We start from the raw sequence: 16,300 nt of genomic DNA, 5'->3' as shown, positions 1-16,300 counted from the left end.
CGTTCATAAACTCTTTGGAATGTGCCTACCTTCCTTTTAGATCTTCTTTTCTTTCCAAAATTCCCCAAGTTACCATAGTGCATTCAGAATGAGCACACAGCAGATGATTCTTCTTTCCTTTGTTTTTCCTCTGTCCTGCCTCCTCTTTGTATTCTTCTTCCCCTTCCTTCAATGTCCTGCTTTCCCCAAAGCCTGACATTACTCCTGATGAAATGAAGACACAGGCAGGAGAAGAAGGAGGGATTGGAGCCGTCATAAGTTCTTACTGAAAATTATTTTCTTTACCATTTCAGGCTTTGGAAAAAAAGATGATACTCCTCTACTGAAATAAAAACCCTTCCAAAAACCTGAGAAGGGAATGAAAATCACCCACTGTCAGACCATGGTCTATATGTAAGCTAGAACTTTCTGTACTTTGCACGTCTTATCACTGGGTGTCCTAGGGAAGCCAAGGCATGGTAATCCTGCCCTGGGAAAACCAAACGACCATAGTGGAATTTGTGCTTCGAGGACTCTCCTCCAATCAACAGCTAAATATTTTCCTCTTTGTGATGTTTTTTGTTTTCTATGTCTTAATTGTTTCTGGAAACATCCTTATTGTTCTGCTAGTTTTGCTCAGCCAGCACCTCCACACCCCCATGTACTTCTTTCTGGTGAACTTGTCCTTTCTAGAGATCTGCTATACCTCCAATATTGTCCCCAAGATGTTGCTGATTATCATAGCCGAACAGAAGGCCATTTCTGTGGCTAGGTGCCTGACCCAATTCTACTTCTTTGGATCCCTGGCTGCAACAGAGTGTCTCCTGCTTGCTGTGATGTCCTATGACCGATACCTGGCCATCTGCCAACCTCTCCGCTATCCTGTCCTCATGACTGGCCCCCTTTGCATTAGGCTGGCTGCCAGCTCATGGCTCTGCTGCTTCCTCCTTACAGCAATCACTTTGGTTCTGCTGTCTAGACTAACCTTCTGTGGACCCAATGAGATTGATCATTTCTTCTGCGACTTCACCCCTCTGGTCCATCTCTCCTGCACGGACACCTCACTGACAGAGACCATCGCCTTTGCCACCTCCTCAGCAGTAACTCTGGTTCCATTTCTCCTCATAGCTGCCTCTTACTCCTGCATTCTTTTTGCTATCCTAAGAATTCCATCTGGCACAGGCCGGAGAAAGGCCTTCTCCACCTGTTCCTCCCACCTCACTGTGGTCACAGTGTTCTATGGGACACTCATTGCCACGTACCTTGTGCCTTCAGCCAATTCTTCACAACTCTTGCACAAAGGATTCTCTCTGCTCTACACCATCCTGACACCCATGTTCAACCCCATCATATACAGCCTGAGAAACAGAGACATCCATGGAGCCCTGAAGATGTGCTTGAGTAAGAAGCCAGATTTCCTCCTCAGCTAAGGCAAAAAGGAAAATTTGGATATTCCTCTAAGGGACAATGGATTGGATTGAGTAATTTAGATTCTACATAAATGGCACCACCTATACTGGGAGTTCTTAAAGCCAGATGACAGGATGTCTCCAAGCATGGCTGCAGGTGCTGCAGAGTTCTGATAGCCTCAGGTGAACTAGAGTCCCAGGAATGGCTTTAGTAGGTCAAGTTCTGCCCCCTTATCTTCAATAGATCTGGATCCTGTGCAAAAGCTCACCTCCCAAATGAACTGCTAAAGCTGGTTGCTCATTTATTCAAATATTCATCATGGTCTCCTATGTCTGAGGCAGCCCTGAGGCATCTACACATAGGTGATAACAAGAACAAAACCAGAAGCAGTCCCTGCCTTCACGAAGCCCACAGTCTCTAGGGAAATGACAAACATTAATCAGATAACTAATGTCAAACTACATACAGAAATCTAAAACTACACTTGTGATTCAAAATTTAAAAAAATAAGATGATTAGTACTTGCCTCTTAGAATGGCTAAAATCCAGAACACTGACATCACCAAATGCCGGTGAAGATGTGGAGCCACAGGAACCCTCATTCATTGCTGGTGGGAATACAAAATGGCACAGCCACTTTAAAAGACAGTTTGGAAGTTTCTTATAAAACTACATATACTTTTACTACACAATCCAGTTATCACACTCCTTGGTATTTACCCAAATGAGTTTAAACTTATGTCTACACAAAAAACTTCACACGGATATTTACTGCAGCTTTGTTAATAATTTCCCAAACTTGGGAGCCACCGAGATGTCCTTCAATGGATGAATGGAAAAATAAACTGATACATTCAGACAGTGGAATATTATTCATTGCTAAAAAGTAATGAGGTCTCAAAATCTGAAATGAATGTTATTAAGAGAAAGAAGTCAATCATAACACCATAGGATCCCAACTATATGACATGCCACAAAAAGGCCAAACTATGGAGACAGTAAAAAGACCAGTAGTTCACAGAGGTTAAGGTCAGGGGAGGGATGAACAGAGAACACAGGATTTTAGGGCAGTGAAGCTATTCTATATGCTACTACAGAGTAGATACCTGTCATTATACATTTGGCAGAACCAACAGAATGTACACAACCAAGAGGACACTTGAATGTAAATTACATAGGCACACAAATGTGCCACTCTGGTGGGAAATGTTGATAATGGGGAAGACTGCAAGTGTGGCATATTAACCTTAAAAATAAAACGGCCAGTTATCTGACCAGCAAAAATGGGTTTATTTGGGAATAGCAGATAGCTATCCAGATGAAGAAGATATGGCAGGGCTATCGCCAAATCTGCAGAACAGGAGAGGAACACTCCTTTAAGTTGGGAAGACTGTTATCAATAAAACTTCCATCGTGGTTAACAGGGAGTTCAAAGTACAGTGGCTTCTCATTAGCTGGACTGTTGCAGGAGCAGGAGAGAGCCTTTCTTCCTCCTGCTTGGGTAGTCAAGTAGTACCCATGTGCAAGATCCATCTCTCCCAGTTGGGTCACCAAATAATGACTGGTAGGGCATGAAGGCTCCCTCTGCTGGTCTCCCAACACCATTCTAAATGAGATTTCCTTTTATTTTCACCTTGCCCCTTTTGATCTTTTGATCAAGATCTCTCTCTTCCAAAGCATCGCTGGTCAAGAGTCAGGTTTTCCATATTTAGTGGTTTTGCCCCTAAGTGCCAGGAAGTACTCTTCTTGGCTGTCACATCCTACAATAGAGGTAAAATGCATAGCAGTTGGAAACCACATAAGACCACATTTGAGTAACAAGGAAGGTTAGGAGGGGAAAACTCTCAGGTGCTCCAACTTAAAGCCCATATCTTGTCACGGTCACTTTAGAGATCATCTCAGAGAACCAAGATAGCATCACTTTATTGTGTACATCATTTTTTTTATTTTAAATTTTAAAAATTTAAAAAATTTAGAAAAGTTTTGACAGGCAACAAAATATAACATGTAAAATAATTCTGAAAAATAGAAGTAACACAACAATTTCAAATTGTGCGATGGTTCTAAACCAGGATTCTAGGTCTGAAAAGTAGGTAACTGAAATATTCATTGGCACTTAATCTGACTTATGGGAGAAAAGGTTCTCCTTATGAAGGCAAACTCTCATAGAATGCCTCCTGGAAGTCACAAGAGCAGAGCAGTAAATATTATGAGAGCACCTGAAAGAGTTAACCAAGGGTATTTGGGAAGATACAGTATAGGTATAAACAAAGCCATAGCCGATGAAGTTTTTGAAAACTTCAAAGATACTTTAAAAGAATGCTGTTATCTCGAAAGAACTGTTTAGGACCAAATGTATTATCGACAACATAGTAAGACTGAAAATTCAGAGACCATGAACTTGGAAAATTCCTGTGAATTTTGTGAATTCTGAACTTTCTAACCCTGCAGAAAAAGCAAATGAAAAATTAACTTGTCCCAGGATGATGAGGTTATTACCAAAAGGCCATAATTGAAAGAAAAGTTTCCCCCCTTTTACGAGGGCTTGGGCAATGCAGAGAGGGCACTGTGCTCCCATGCAGAAGAGGGAAGAAGCACAGTAAGAAAATGTATACAAACCTGGTCTGGACACCTTGGGAAAGCTCTCATCAGATGCCTTCTTCAATTCCTCAAAATCTTTACTTTCAGATCACCAGATGGTGTGTGCTTCCAGTCAGGCATTGGGACTTTCTTTAGATGCATCACACAGATCCAGGAATCTATTCCCTGGAGTTTGGTGGCACAAGGGTGGGTTAGCAGTTCCTGATAAGGACATGTCTGATGAGGTTGAAGAGTCTTTCTGAAGGCATTTTTTTCCAACAGATGAAATCTCTAGGTTACAAGATGCTTAAGGTCATTGTCTTCTAGGACTGCACTATGCTTAAGGTCATTGCAAGATGCTTAAGGTCATTGTCTTCTAGGACTGCACTATGCTTAAGGTCATTGCAAGATGCTTAAGGTCATTGTCTTCTAGGACTGCACTATGAAAAGACTGCTCCACCAAGCATGGCTATTTTTTTTTAAAAGTAAGCTCCATACCCAGCATGGAGCACAATGTGTGGTTTGAACTCACAACCCTTAGATCAAGACCTGAACTGAGATCAAGAGTTGGATGCTCAACTGAGTAAGCCACTCAGGCACCCACCAATGATGCTATTTTTAATAGAAGCAGTTAGGAACTTACACTGTGGAAGTATACCTCTATCTCCTTTTATCAACTGTGGGTGGGTCAAAGGAGACAGGGGACAAGTGCATTGGACATTCTGTGACTATCTCAAAGGAGGAGACTATAAGTTCCCATAGGGATGGATCTGAGATTTAAAAGATCCAATGGCAAGGCTTTCAGCCAAGGTGTCTGGAGGGTCTCTACAAATTTTTCTAGTTGAGTCCTAGTGCCTAACTTAGTGCATATGTGACTAACTCTGAGGGTTTAGGATGATATGCATAAGGAAAGTAAAAAACCAGCCAAATAATACAGCATTGTCAAAGCACCTGACTAGTCAAATGGGTTCCCTGATCACAATGAGGTTTGAGAGAGGTTCCCTGGGTAAAGATAATCTTTTCTAACAGAAGAAACATTGGCATGTCTACAGGAGAAAGCCCCCCTCCCTTTTTGTAATCAAGCTAACAATGACTAGGTTTCCAATATTGTTTTTTCCCCTCTATGGAACCAACTATTGAGTATCTCTTGTCAAATTTTCCAAAATTTATCATTTGGGAGACTATCCCTTTAGGTCATAACAGAAATTTGACTACTAGTTTCCTTGAGATTAGTAATTTTGGTGGAAATATCACTGAGATAGATTACTTTGCCTTCCAGGGAGTTGAGTCTGGAATGCCCGGGAACCTTAATAGCCCAAAACAGCTAACAAAAGTAAGTATGTGTGTGTGTGTGTGTGTGTGTGTGTGTGTGTGTGTGTGTGTGTATACACATATATATGTGTATATGTGTGTGTGTATGTATATATAAAATAAATTTTGAACATAGGAGCCATTTTAAATTGTATTCCCGTTGAAGTTTAGGACACCTTGTTGATTCCATAATATTCCAAAGTCATGAGCTACCCCACAGGCATACCAACTATTGACAGAAATGCAGTTTACCCTTGGCTAACATTCAAGGTTGAGTAAGGGCATATAACTCAGTGTGTCAGGGAAGCAGTCAAATGTAGAGGTGCTGTTTCAATGACTTCAAAAGGAGCTAAAATAACATACCCAGCCTAATGTTTACCATTTTTATCCTTTAAATAAGAACTATGCATAAACCGTGAAAAACCTGCATTGGTTAAGAAATTTCCTATAAATTATCACAGGGACTCAAAAGGTAATCTGTCAGCATTAAGCACCTAGACCCAAATGTAGTCCTTATTCTGAGATCAGGTGCCTTAAGTATCAAATCCGAGATTGAACAAACTGCAATTTTTCTTTGGCAATTTTATGTCCCTTTAAGGCCAAAAGTCTTATTAGCAGATAGAAGCTATCTTCCTGGGAAGAAATTTGAGAAGGGGAACAGAGAAGCAAATCATGATGTATTATAACAAAGTAGAGCCTGTAGAAAACTTTCTACCATCCAAATCAGCTCCTAAGATTTGTGAAAAGTAAGAAGGATTCTCTGTGAAACCCTGAGGCACTACTGTCCAGATGTATTTCCATCCTTCCCACGTGAAAGCAAAAAGATATTGGCTATTTTTATCAACTAGAATACTAAAAATATACCACATAGATCAATGACAGTGAAAAATTTGTTTTTAGCAAGAGAATATTAGTAGCATAGCATGGTTAGGTAAAACAGGGTGCCAAGGGATAACAATGGTATTTATAGCTCAGAGGTGCCGGAAGAACTTCCTTCTTCTGTCACTGGGTTATTTCACAAGTAAAATAGGGGTATTATGGGACCAGCTCAAGTGATAATGAGGGCCTGAGACTTGTAATATTCTATTATGGGCTTGATGCCATGAAAAGCATCTTTATTTATAGGGTATTGATTAATTATGGGAAGAGGTTTTGAGGTATCTATTTGAATCTTGAAGGCAGGTACACTGTGAGTTCTGCCAATATCAGTTAAGGCTTTTGGCTGTAAAGAAAATGGTATCTGATTTAAAGGGAATAAATAATCAGTGTTCCCTAGACTTAGCTAGAGTGTCATCAGAGACAGAACAAATAAAAGCTGTCAGAGGATTATTTAATTCCCCTGGCTGACTATTTTGATGACTATTGTCAAATTCTAGAATTATTCCCCCCTCCTGGGAGAAAGAAATTCTGGCATGATATTTTTCTAAGAAATCTCAGCCCAACACATTAAGGAGGTAGAGTAACTAAGGAGAAAAGGGGCTGTGTCTCTCAAAGAGCCTACACAAAAGGAAATAGGTTCAGAGACAGGAACTGGTTGAGATGTATTAGAGACCCCCACAATTTGAACTGTTTTAATACTTTGAGGCAGAGCCAACTGTATAGCAGTGGGCTTAAAACTTGAGAGTGCAGCTTCCATGTCAATAGGGATGGAGACTAATTCCCAATCTGGAGAGTGATTTCTCCAAGTTGATTGAGGAGGAGGATTGGGAAGAGCTCCTATAGCCCCATCACTGAGAATTGTGAGGCCAGTGGAAAGGCCAACTAGAAGGTAGAAAGTGCCTTGAGCACTTAAATTCATGACAACAATTTTTTCCAATGCCTTGGCTTTTTGCAACAACAGTAGAAACTAGGGGTGAAGGTGGGTTGGCTTTGCCAGAGTTGAAAACTGAGAATTTTCACAGTCTTTCTTTTTGGTGACTCATCAAGGATACAAGAGAACCAGTCTGTCATATGAACTAAATCCAGACTGGGTAGTTCCCATTCCATTCTGGTCCTTCTAACTAAAAGAGAATGATCCTGGTTCAGCCTGCTAATAAACATAGAGTTAAATGTTCCCTGGGTGGATTTGACATCTAAAGAAGACCAGAAGTCTCTTAAAAGACAATTTGGAGTTGACTGTAATGGTCTTGGACAGATTCATCAGGTTTTGGGGTGCCAACAAAAATTTTCTTTCAATCAGCAGGCTTATAAAAAACTACTACAAATGCTCAGTGATTTCCAGTGAGTGTTCTAACATCTTGCCAAAAGTTAGGGGTTTGTTTCTCTAAATCCACCCCCCCTTCAGGATATTCCCTTCAGGCCAGTTCCATCCAATGTTTGGCCTGGTTCTCACCAACAAGCATGGCGCCTAACTGATGTAAATCTGAAAACACAGGCTGGTAAATTGGAATAATTATGCCAAATTCTTCAGCAAACTCATGGATGTCCACAGTCATTTTATGAAGCTCTAATCATGACTCACAATTTGGTCTTACTCCAGGAAACAGAAAACTTCACTTTAAAGAGGAAGGTTTTAACGGGCTCAGAAGAGAAGGGAGTGGAGAAAGATTCAGTGGAAAACACAGTTAGGCAGAGATGGACCCAGGGGTGGGGCCTGAGCACAAAGTGGCTGCCACCTGCCTGTGAACAAAGAAGACGGACGGCAGGCTAGGGGTGGAGGTAGGGGGGAGGCCTCTGAAGTCATTTTGATGACTTTCAACTGTTTGCCTCAGTTAATTTAGAAATCGTATTTTGCAAAGAGGCAGACTTAGAATTCTGAAAGCATCTGGAAGCCGCAAGGTACCATTTAAAATAGGCATCCCATTCAGTTTTTTGTTTGCTTGTTCTTTTTGGAGCCACAGCTCTCTAATTTAATTTTGAGTAAAACAAGTTTGTGGAGATTGCAATTTTCCATAATGGCCATTGAAGTTCTAAGTTATTTTGGTTAAGTCCATCCACTTAGTTATAAATGTACAGGAGGAGGGACCTTTTTTTCCCCCAAGAAAAAATGTTTATTTTTATTTTTTTAATTAAAAAATTTTTTTAAATTTTTTTTTCATTTTTTTAAAATTTTTATTAATTTTATTTTTTATAAACATATATTTTTATCCCCAGGGGTACAGGTCTGTGAATCACCAGGTTTACACACTTCACAGCACTCACCATAGCACATACCCTCCCCAGTGTCCATAATCCCACCCCCCTCCCAACCCCCCTCCCCCCATCAACCCTCAGTTTGTTTTGTGAGATTAAGAGTCACTTATGGTTTGTCTCCCTCCCAATTCCATCTTGTTTCATTTACGCTTCTCCTATCCCCTTAACCCCCCATGTTGCATCTCCTATCCCTCATATCAGGGAGATCATATGATAGTTGTCTTTCTCCGATTGACTTATTTCGCTAAGCATGATACCCTCTAGTTCCATCCACGTCGTTGCAAATGGCAAGATTTCATTTCTTTTGATGGCTGCATAGTATTCCATTGTGTATATATACCACATCTTCTTTATCCATTCGTCTGTTGATGGACATCTAGGTTCTTTCCATAGTTTGGCTATTGTAGACATTGCTGCTATAAACATTCGGGTGCACGTGCCCCTTCGGATCACTACGTTTGTATCTTTAGGGTAAATACCCAGCAGTGCAATTGCTGGGTCATAGGGTAGTTCTATATTCAACATTTTGAGGAACCTCCATGCTGTTTTCCAGAGTGGTTGCACCAGCTTGCATTCCCACCAACAGTGTAGGAGGGTTCCCTTTCTCCACATCCTCACCAGCATCTGTCATTTCCTGACTTGTTAATTTTAGCCATTCTGACTGGTGTGAGGTGATATCTCATTGTGGTTTTGATTTGTATTTCCCTGATGCCGAGTGATGTGGAGCACTTTTTCATGTGTCTGTTGGCCATCTGGATGTCTTCTTTGCAGAAATGTCTGTTCATGTCCTCTGCCCATTTCTTGATTGGATTATTTGTTCTTTGGGTGTTGAGTTTGATAAGTTCTTTATAGATTTTGGATACTAGTCTTTATCTGATATGTCATTTGCAAATATCTTCTCCCATGTGTCAGTTGTCTTTTGGTTTTGTTGACTGTTTCCTTGGCTCTGCAAAAGATTTTGACCTTGATGAAGTCCCAATAGTTCATTTTTGCCCTTCCTTCCCTTGCCTTTGGCAAAGTTTCTAGGAAGAAGTTGCTGTGGCTGAGGTCGAAGAGGTTGCTGCCTCTGTTCTCCTCAAGGATTTTGATGGATTCCTTTCTCACATTAAGGTCCTTCATCCATTTTGAGTCTATTTTTGTGTGTGGTGTAAGGAAATGGTCCAGTTTCATTTTTCTGCATGTGGCTGTCCAATTTTCCCAACACCATTTGTTGAAGACACTGTCTTTTTCCCATTGGACATTCTTTCCAGCTTCGTTGAAGATTGGTTGACCATAGAGTTGAGGGTCCATTTCTGGGCTCTTTATTCTGTCCCATTGATCTATATGTCTGTTCATGTGCCAGTACCATACTGTCTTGATGATGACAGCTTTGTAATAGAGCTTGAAGTCTGGAATTGTGATGTCACCAACTTTGGCTTTCTTTTTCAACATTCCTCTGGCTATTTGAGGTCTTTTTGGTTCCATTTAAATTTTAGGATTATTTGTTCCATTTCCTTGAAAAAAATTGATGGTATTTTGATAGGGATTGCATTAAACATGTAGATTGCTTTAGGTAGCATAGACATTTTCACAATATTTGTTCTTCCAATCCAGGAGCATGGAACATTTTTCCATTTCTTTGTGTCTTCCTCAATTTTTTCATGAGTACTTTATAGTTTTCTGAGTACGGATTCTTTGCCTCTTTGGTTAGGTTTATTTCTAGGTATCTTATGGTTTTGGGTGCAACTGTGAATGGACTGACTCTTTAATTTCTCTTTCTCCTGTCTTGTTGTTGGTGTATAGAAATGCAACTGATTTCTATGCATTGATTTTATATCCTGACACTTCACTGAATTCCTGTACAAGTTCTGGCAGATTTGGAGTGGAGACTTTTGGGTTTTCTACACAAAGTATCATATCATCTGCAAAGAGTGATAGTTTGACTTCTTCTTTCCTTATTTGGATGCCTTTAATTTCTTTTTGTTGTCTGATTGCTGAGGCTAGACTTCTAGTACTATGTTGAATAGCAGTGGTGATAATGGACATCCCTGTCATGTTCCTGACCTTAGTGGAAAAACTCAGTTTTTCACCATTGAGAATGATATTCACTGTGGGTTTTTCATAGATGGCTTTGATGATATTGAGGTATGTACCCTCTATCCCTACACTTTGAAGAGTTTTGATCAAGAAAGGATGCTGTACTTTGTCAAATGCTTTTTCAGCATCTATTTAGAGTATCATATGGTTCTTGTTCTTTCTTTTATTCATGTATTTTATCACATTGATTGATTTGCAGATGTTGAATCAACCTTGCAGCCCTGGAATAAATCCCACTTGGTTGTCGTGAATAATCCTTTTAATGTACTCTTGGATCCTATTGGCTAGTATTTTGGTGAGAATTTTCGCATCTGTGTTCAAGGATATTGGTCTGTAATTCTCTTTTTTGATGGGATCTTTGTCTGGTATTGGGATCAAGGTAATGCTGGCCTCATAAAATGAGTTTGGAAGTTTTCCTTCCATTTCTATTTTTTGGAAGAGTTTCAGGAGAATAGGAATTAATTCTTCTTTAAATGCTTGGTAGAATTCCCCTGGGAAGCCATCTGGCCCTAGGCTCTTGTTTGTTGGGAGATTTTTGATGACTGCTTCAATCTCCTTACTTGTTATGGGTCTGTTCAGATTTTCTATTTCTTCCTGGTTCAGTTGTGGTAGTTTATATGTCTTTAGGAATGCATCCATTTCTTCCAGATTGTCAAATTTGCTGGTGTATAGTTGCTCATATTATGTTCTTATAATTGTTTGTATTTCTTTGGTGTTGGTTGTTATCTCTCCTCTTTCACTCATGATTTTATTTATTTGCATCCTTTCTCTTTTCTTTTAGATAAGTCTGGCCAGGGGTTTATCAAACTTATTAATTCTTTCAAAGAACCAGCTCCTAGTTTCCTTGATTTGTTCTATTGTGGGTTTTTGTTGTTGTTGTTGTTGTTGTTGTTATTTCTACTTCATTGATTTTTGCTCTGATCTTTATGATTTCTCTTCTCCTGCTGGGTTTAGTCTTTCTTTGTTGTTCTTTCTCCAGCTCCTTTAGGTGTAAGGTTAGGTTGTGTATTTGAGATCTTTCTTCTTTCTTGAGAAAGGCTTGTATTGCTATATATTTTCCTCTCAGGACTGCCTTTGCTGTGTCCCACAGATTTTGAACCATTGTGTTTTCATTATCATTTGTTTCCATGAATTTTTAAAATTATTCTTTAATTTCCTGGTTGACCCATCCATTCTTTAGAAGGATGCTGTTTAGCCTCCATGTATTCAGGTTCTTTCCAAATTTCCTCTTGTGATTGAGTTCTAGCTTCAGAGCATTGTGGTCTGAAAATAAGCAGGGAATGATCCCAGTCTTTTGGTACTGGTTGAGACCTGATTTGTGACCCAGATGTGATCTATTCTGGAAAATGTGCCATGTGCACTAGAGAAGAATGTGTATTCTGTTGCTTTGGGATGGAATGTTCTGAATATATCTGTGATGTCCATCTGGTCCAGTGTGTCATTTAAGGCTCTTATTTCCTTGTTGATCTTTTGCTTGGATGATCTGTCCATCTCACTGAGGGGGCTGTTAAAGTTTCCTATTTTTGTATTATTGTTGATGTGTTTCTTTGATTTTGTTATTAATTGGTTTGTATAGTTGGCTGCTCCCATGTTAGGGGCTTAGATACTTAAAGTTGTTAGATCTTCTTGTTGGACAGACCCCTTACATATGATATAGTGTCCTTCCTCATCTCTCATTATAGTCTTTGGCTTAAAATCTAATTTGTCTGATATAAGGATTGCCACCCCAGCTTTCTTTTGATGTCCATTAGCATGGTAAATTGTTTTCCACCCCGTCACTTTAAATCTGGAGGTGTCTTTGGGTCTAAAATGAGTTTCTTATATATAGCATATTGATGGGTTTTGGTTTTTTATCCATTCTGATACCCTGTGTCTTTTGATTGGGGCATTTAGCCCATTTACATTCGGGGTAACTATTGAGAGATATGAACTTAGTGCCATTGTATTGCCTGTAAAGTGACTGTTACTGTATATTGTCTCTGTTCCTTTCTTGTCTACTACTTTTAGGGTCTCTCTTTGCTTAGAGGACCCCTTTCAATATTTCCTGTAGAGCTGGTTTGGTGTTTACAAATTCTTTTAGTTTTTGTTTGTCCTGGAAGGTTTTTATTCCTCCTTTTATTTTCAATGATAGCCTAGCTGGATATATTATTCTTGGCTGCATGTTTTTCTCATTTAGTGCTCTGAATATATCATGCCAGTTCTTTCTGGCCTGCCAGGTCTCTGTGGATAAGTCTGCTGCCAATCTAATATTTTTACCATTGTATGTTACAGTTTTCTTGCCTGGGCTGCTTTCAGGATTTTCTTTTTGTCACTAAGACTTGTAAATTTTACTATTAGATGATGGGGTGTGGACACATTCTTATGATTTTGAGGGGGGTTTTCTGCATCTCTTGGATTTTGATGCTTGTTCCCTTTGCCATATTAGGGAAATTCTCTACAGTAATGCACTCCAATATACCTTCTGCCCCCCTCTTTCTTTCTTCTTCTTCTGGAATCCCAATTATTCTAATGTTAATGTCATCTTATGGTACCACTTATATCTCGAATTCTCCCCTTGTGGTCCAGTAGTTGCTTGTCTCTCTCTTGCTCAGCTTCATTATTCTCTGTCATTTGGTCTTCTATATCACTAATTCTCTCTTCTGTCTCATTCATCCTAGCAATTAAGAGCCTCTATTTTTTATTGCACCTCATTAATAGCTTTTTAAATTTCTGCTTGGTTTGATTTTAGTTCTTTTATTTCTCCCAAAAGGGTTTTTATTTCTCCAGAAAGGTTTTTTCTAATATCTTCCATGCCTTTTCCGAGCTCAGCTAGCACCTCGAGAATTATCATTCTGAACTCTAGATCTAACATATTACCAACGTCTGTATTGATTAGGTCCCTAGCCTTCAGTACTGCCTCTTGTTCTTTTTTTTTTTTTTTGTGGTGAGTTTTTCTGCCTTGTCATTTTACCCAGATAAGAATATATGAATGAGAGAATAAAATACTAAAAGGGTGGCAAAGACTCCAGAAAAAAGTGCATTAACCAAATCAGAAGAGACCCCAAATCATGGGGAGAAGAAGGGGGGTTAAAAGAAGTTTAAAAAAGAAAAAGAAAATATATATATTAGACTGGTGAATAGAACAGAGCCATCCACTTAATTTTGGGAGTATTCTGGTCTCTTAGAAGAAACTACCTCCCAAAATTTTAAAGAAATTATACACACACACACACACACACACACAAACAAGGGTAAACACAATGAAGGGATGGAATATGACTGTAAGGATGAAAATTTTTTTTTAAAATTCTAAAAAAGGAGTTAGTAAGATAAGTTGGTTGGGAAAAGAAAGAAAAAGAAAGTGGTGAGAATTTGCTCAGGCTGGGGACTAGAACAAAGCCCTGTGCTAGATTTAGGGTATATTTTGATCTATTAGAAGAAGTTGTATCCCAAAATTTTTTAGAAGAAAAAACCCTATGTGTATACAAAAAATAAAGTTAGACAAAATGACGGATAAAATATGACTATAATAATGAAGGTTCAAAAAGATTTTTTTAAAAGAAAGATATTGTTGAGATAAAATAGTTAAAAAAACATTAAAAGAGGAAAGAGTAAAAGTTAAAAAAATAGAATAAGAAAAAAATAAAATAAAATTAATTAACTTTGCAAGACTAAAGAATCATGGAGAGAAAGCCATGAATTCCATGTTTTGCTTTCCCCTCCTCTGGAATTCTGCTGTTCTCCTTGATCAGTTAGCTTGGTCTTGGCTGGATGTTCTTGCTGATCTTCTGAGGGGAGGGGCCTGTTGTAGTGATTCTCAAGTGTCTTTTCCTGAGGCACAATTGCTCAGCCCTTGGCAGGGGCTGGTCTAAGTAATCTGCTTGGCTTTGCTCTCAGGAGCTTTTGTTCCCTGAACGCTTTCTGTAGAGCTCTAGAGGATGGGAATGAAAATGGCGGCCTCCCAATCTCCAGCCCGGAGGAGCCAAGAGCTCAGGGCCCCACTCCTCAGTGTGCCCTTGAAAAAAAGTGTTCAATCACTCTTGTCTCCCTGATCTCTGACCACGATCCGAGCTCACCCGGCCTGTGACCCAGCATCTCTGTCTCTGGCACACAGCCCTGCCTGGCATCTCCAAACCCAGCAGATCCCTGCCATGCTTCTAGGGGGATTTTCCTGAATCTGCCACTTGTGGGGTCCCTGCTCAAAGAGCAGTGGTCTGGCTGTGCCACAGATCACAGTTTAAGGTAACCCCGAGTTGAGAGCTCACTGCTTGGCTCCATCTCTGTAGTTGGCTTCCCTGCTCTAATACCTGCAAGTTCTGTGAAACTCAAACACCCCGATCCTTCTGTGGCCCTGTGGGACCTGAGACCATGCTGTCCCCATGAGGGCTCCACCCCCACTTAGCCTCTGGAGTGATGTCCCTCAGGGGACCAGACTTTTAAAAGTTCTGATTTTGTGCTCCATTGTTCCGCTGCTTACCGGGACCCGGCTCCTCCCCCAGCGGTCTATCTTCCTGTTGCTTTGGATTCACTTCTCCTCATGTCCTACCTTCCAGAAAGTGGTCGCTTTTCTGTTCCTAGAATTGCTGCTCTTCTCCTCTTCGACCTCCTGTTGGATTTGTAGGTGTTCGGAATGGTTTGATAAACTATCTAGCTGATCTGCTACCTGATGTCATCTCAGACTGCTACTCCTCTGCTATCTTGACTCCTTCCGGGGACCATATCTTTTAAATGTAAAACCAGCCCATGTCCCAAGGGGTTGAATGCCCTCAAGGCATTCACTGGGATGCCATTTGTCAGAGGTCTTTCGCTAAGTAAAGAGACAAGTTCCTAAACAGCACAGTTTCAACAGGAACAGCCCAGTCCTAGAAGGAATCAGACCAACCACCAGCACATTTCCATCAGGAACAGTATGATTCTTAAAAGAAGTTTGCCCAAAGGCCCTGATGAGTACTCTGAGGAAAAACGAAAAAAAAAAAAAACAAAAAAACAAAAAAACAGTGCCTTAAAACAGATCCCAAATAAGGCTTACAGAGACCAAGATAGAGTTCACCTCTGTCAAGGCCTGCAAAGCCCCAAGACTGATTAAACCCCTGTAAAGAGGGAGGACTCTTGCAACAAACTGTCAGACACTCCAGATGCTGACTATTCCATGTCTGACCACTACATAAATGCTTTAAAAAGATGGCAGAGAGGGCCAAGAGGCCAGATGTCATTACTTTGTATAGAAGACCCTGGGTACCCCTTGGAGTTGGAAGTCAGAGAGAAACTCACAGACAGGACTCTAGGAGATGTAATCATAAATTGGAAGGATCCTAAAAATGTAAAACTCGAAGTGTCCCAAGTGCTCACTGCAGAGGTTCCCATTTACTGATGAAAACCACCTTGCAGCAAGACCAGGACCAACAAAGGGGGCAAGAGCTAGCTAACAGATAAGGCAGGAGAAATCAATGAATAATTTCAGTTTAAAGGATGCCCCACCCTTGGGACCACAGGAACCCCATCCTGAGGACCCAGAAGACTAATAATTTGGGGCGGTGGTGGTGATTACAGCACTATCAGGGACAGAAATGTACCAGGTACCTTTTTTAGTGGAAACCCCCTCATTAAACCATGCAATTATGGAAGTAACAGTGAAATATGTCACAAAGATTCTATCCTTTTGGCGTGGAAAGGGATGAACTCCTATCTAGATTCCACCAAATCTGGAGGTAAATTAAATTGGACTGATCTAGAACAGGCTGGATTACATTGTCAAAATTGGCTATTCTGGCAATGATATAGCACTCAGGGAAGATTCCCAAAACCATCTGAGATGCCTGCCACTGAAGAGCTC

The 16,300-nt window shown here is 40.2% G+C and overlaps 1 protein-coding gene across 1 annotated transcript; it reads left to right on the top strand.

Moving 5' to 3' along the window:
• Window positions 1-455: 455 nt before the first annotated feature.
• Window positions 456-1,409, top strand: LOC125097344 (olfactory receptor 11A1-like). Its single transcript, XM_047724908.1, has one exon. The coding sequence runs from the start codon at window positions 456-458 to the stop codon at window positions 1,407-1,409; it is 954 nt and encodes a 317-aa protein (XP_047580864.1).
• Window positions 1,410-16,300: the final 14,891 nt, after the last annotated feature.

The sequence above is a fragment of the Lutra lutra genome, chromosome 4, assembly GCF_902655055.1.
Source record: "Lutra lutra chromosome 4, mLutLut1.2, whole genome shotgun sequence".
NCBI lineage: Eukaryota > Metazoa > Chordata > Mammalia > Carnivora > Mustelidae > Lutra > Lutra lutra.
Note: the sequence above shows the minus strand (reverse complement) of the source record. Positions and strands in the feature narration are given on the sequence as shown.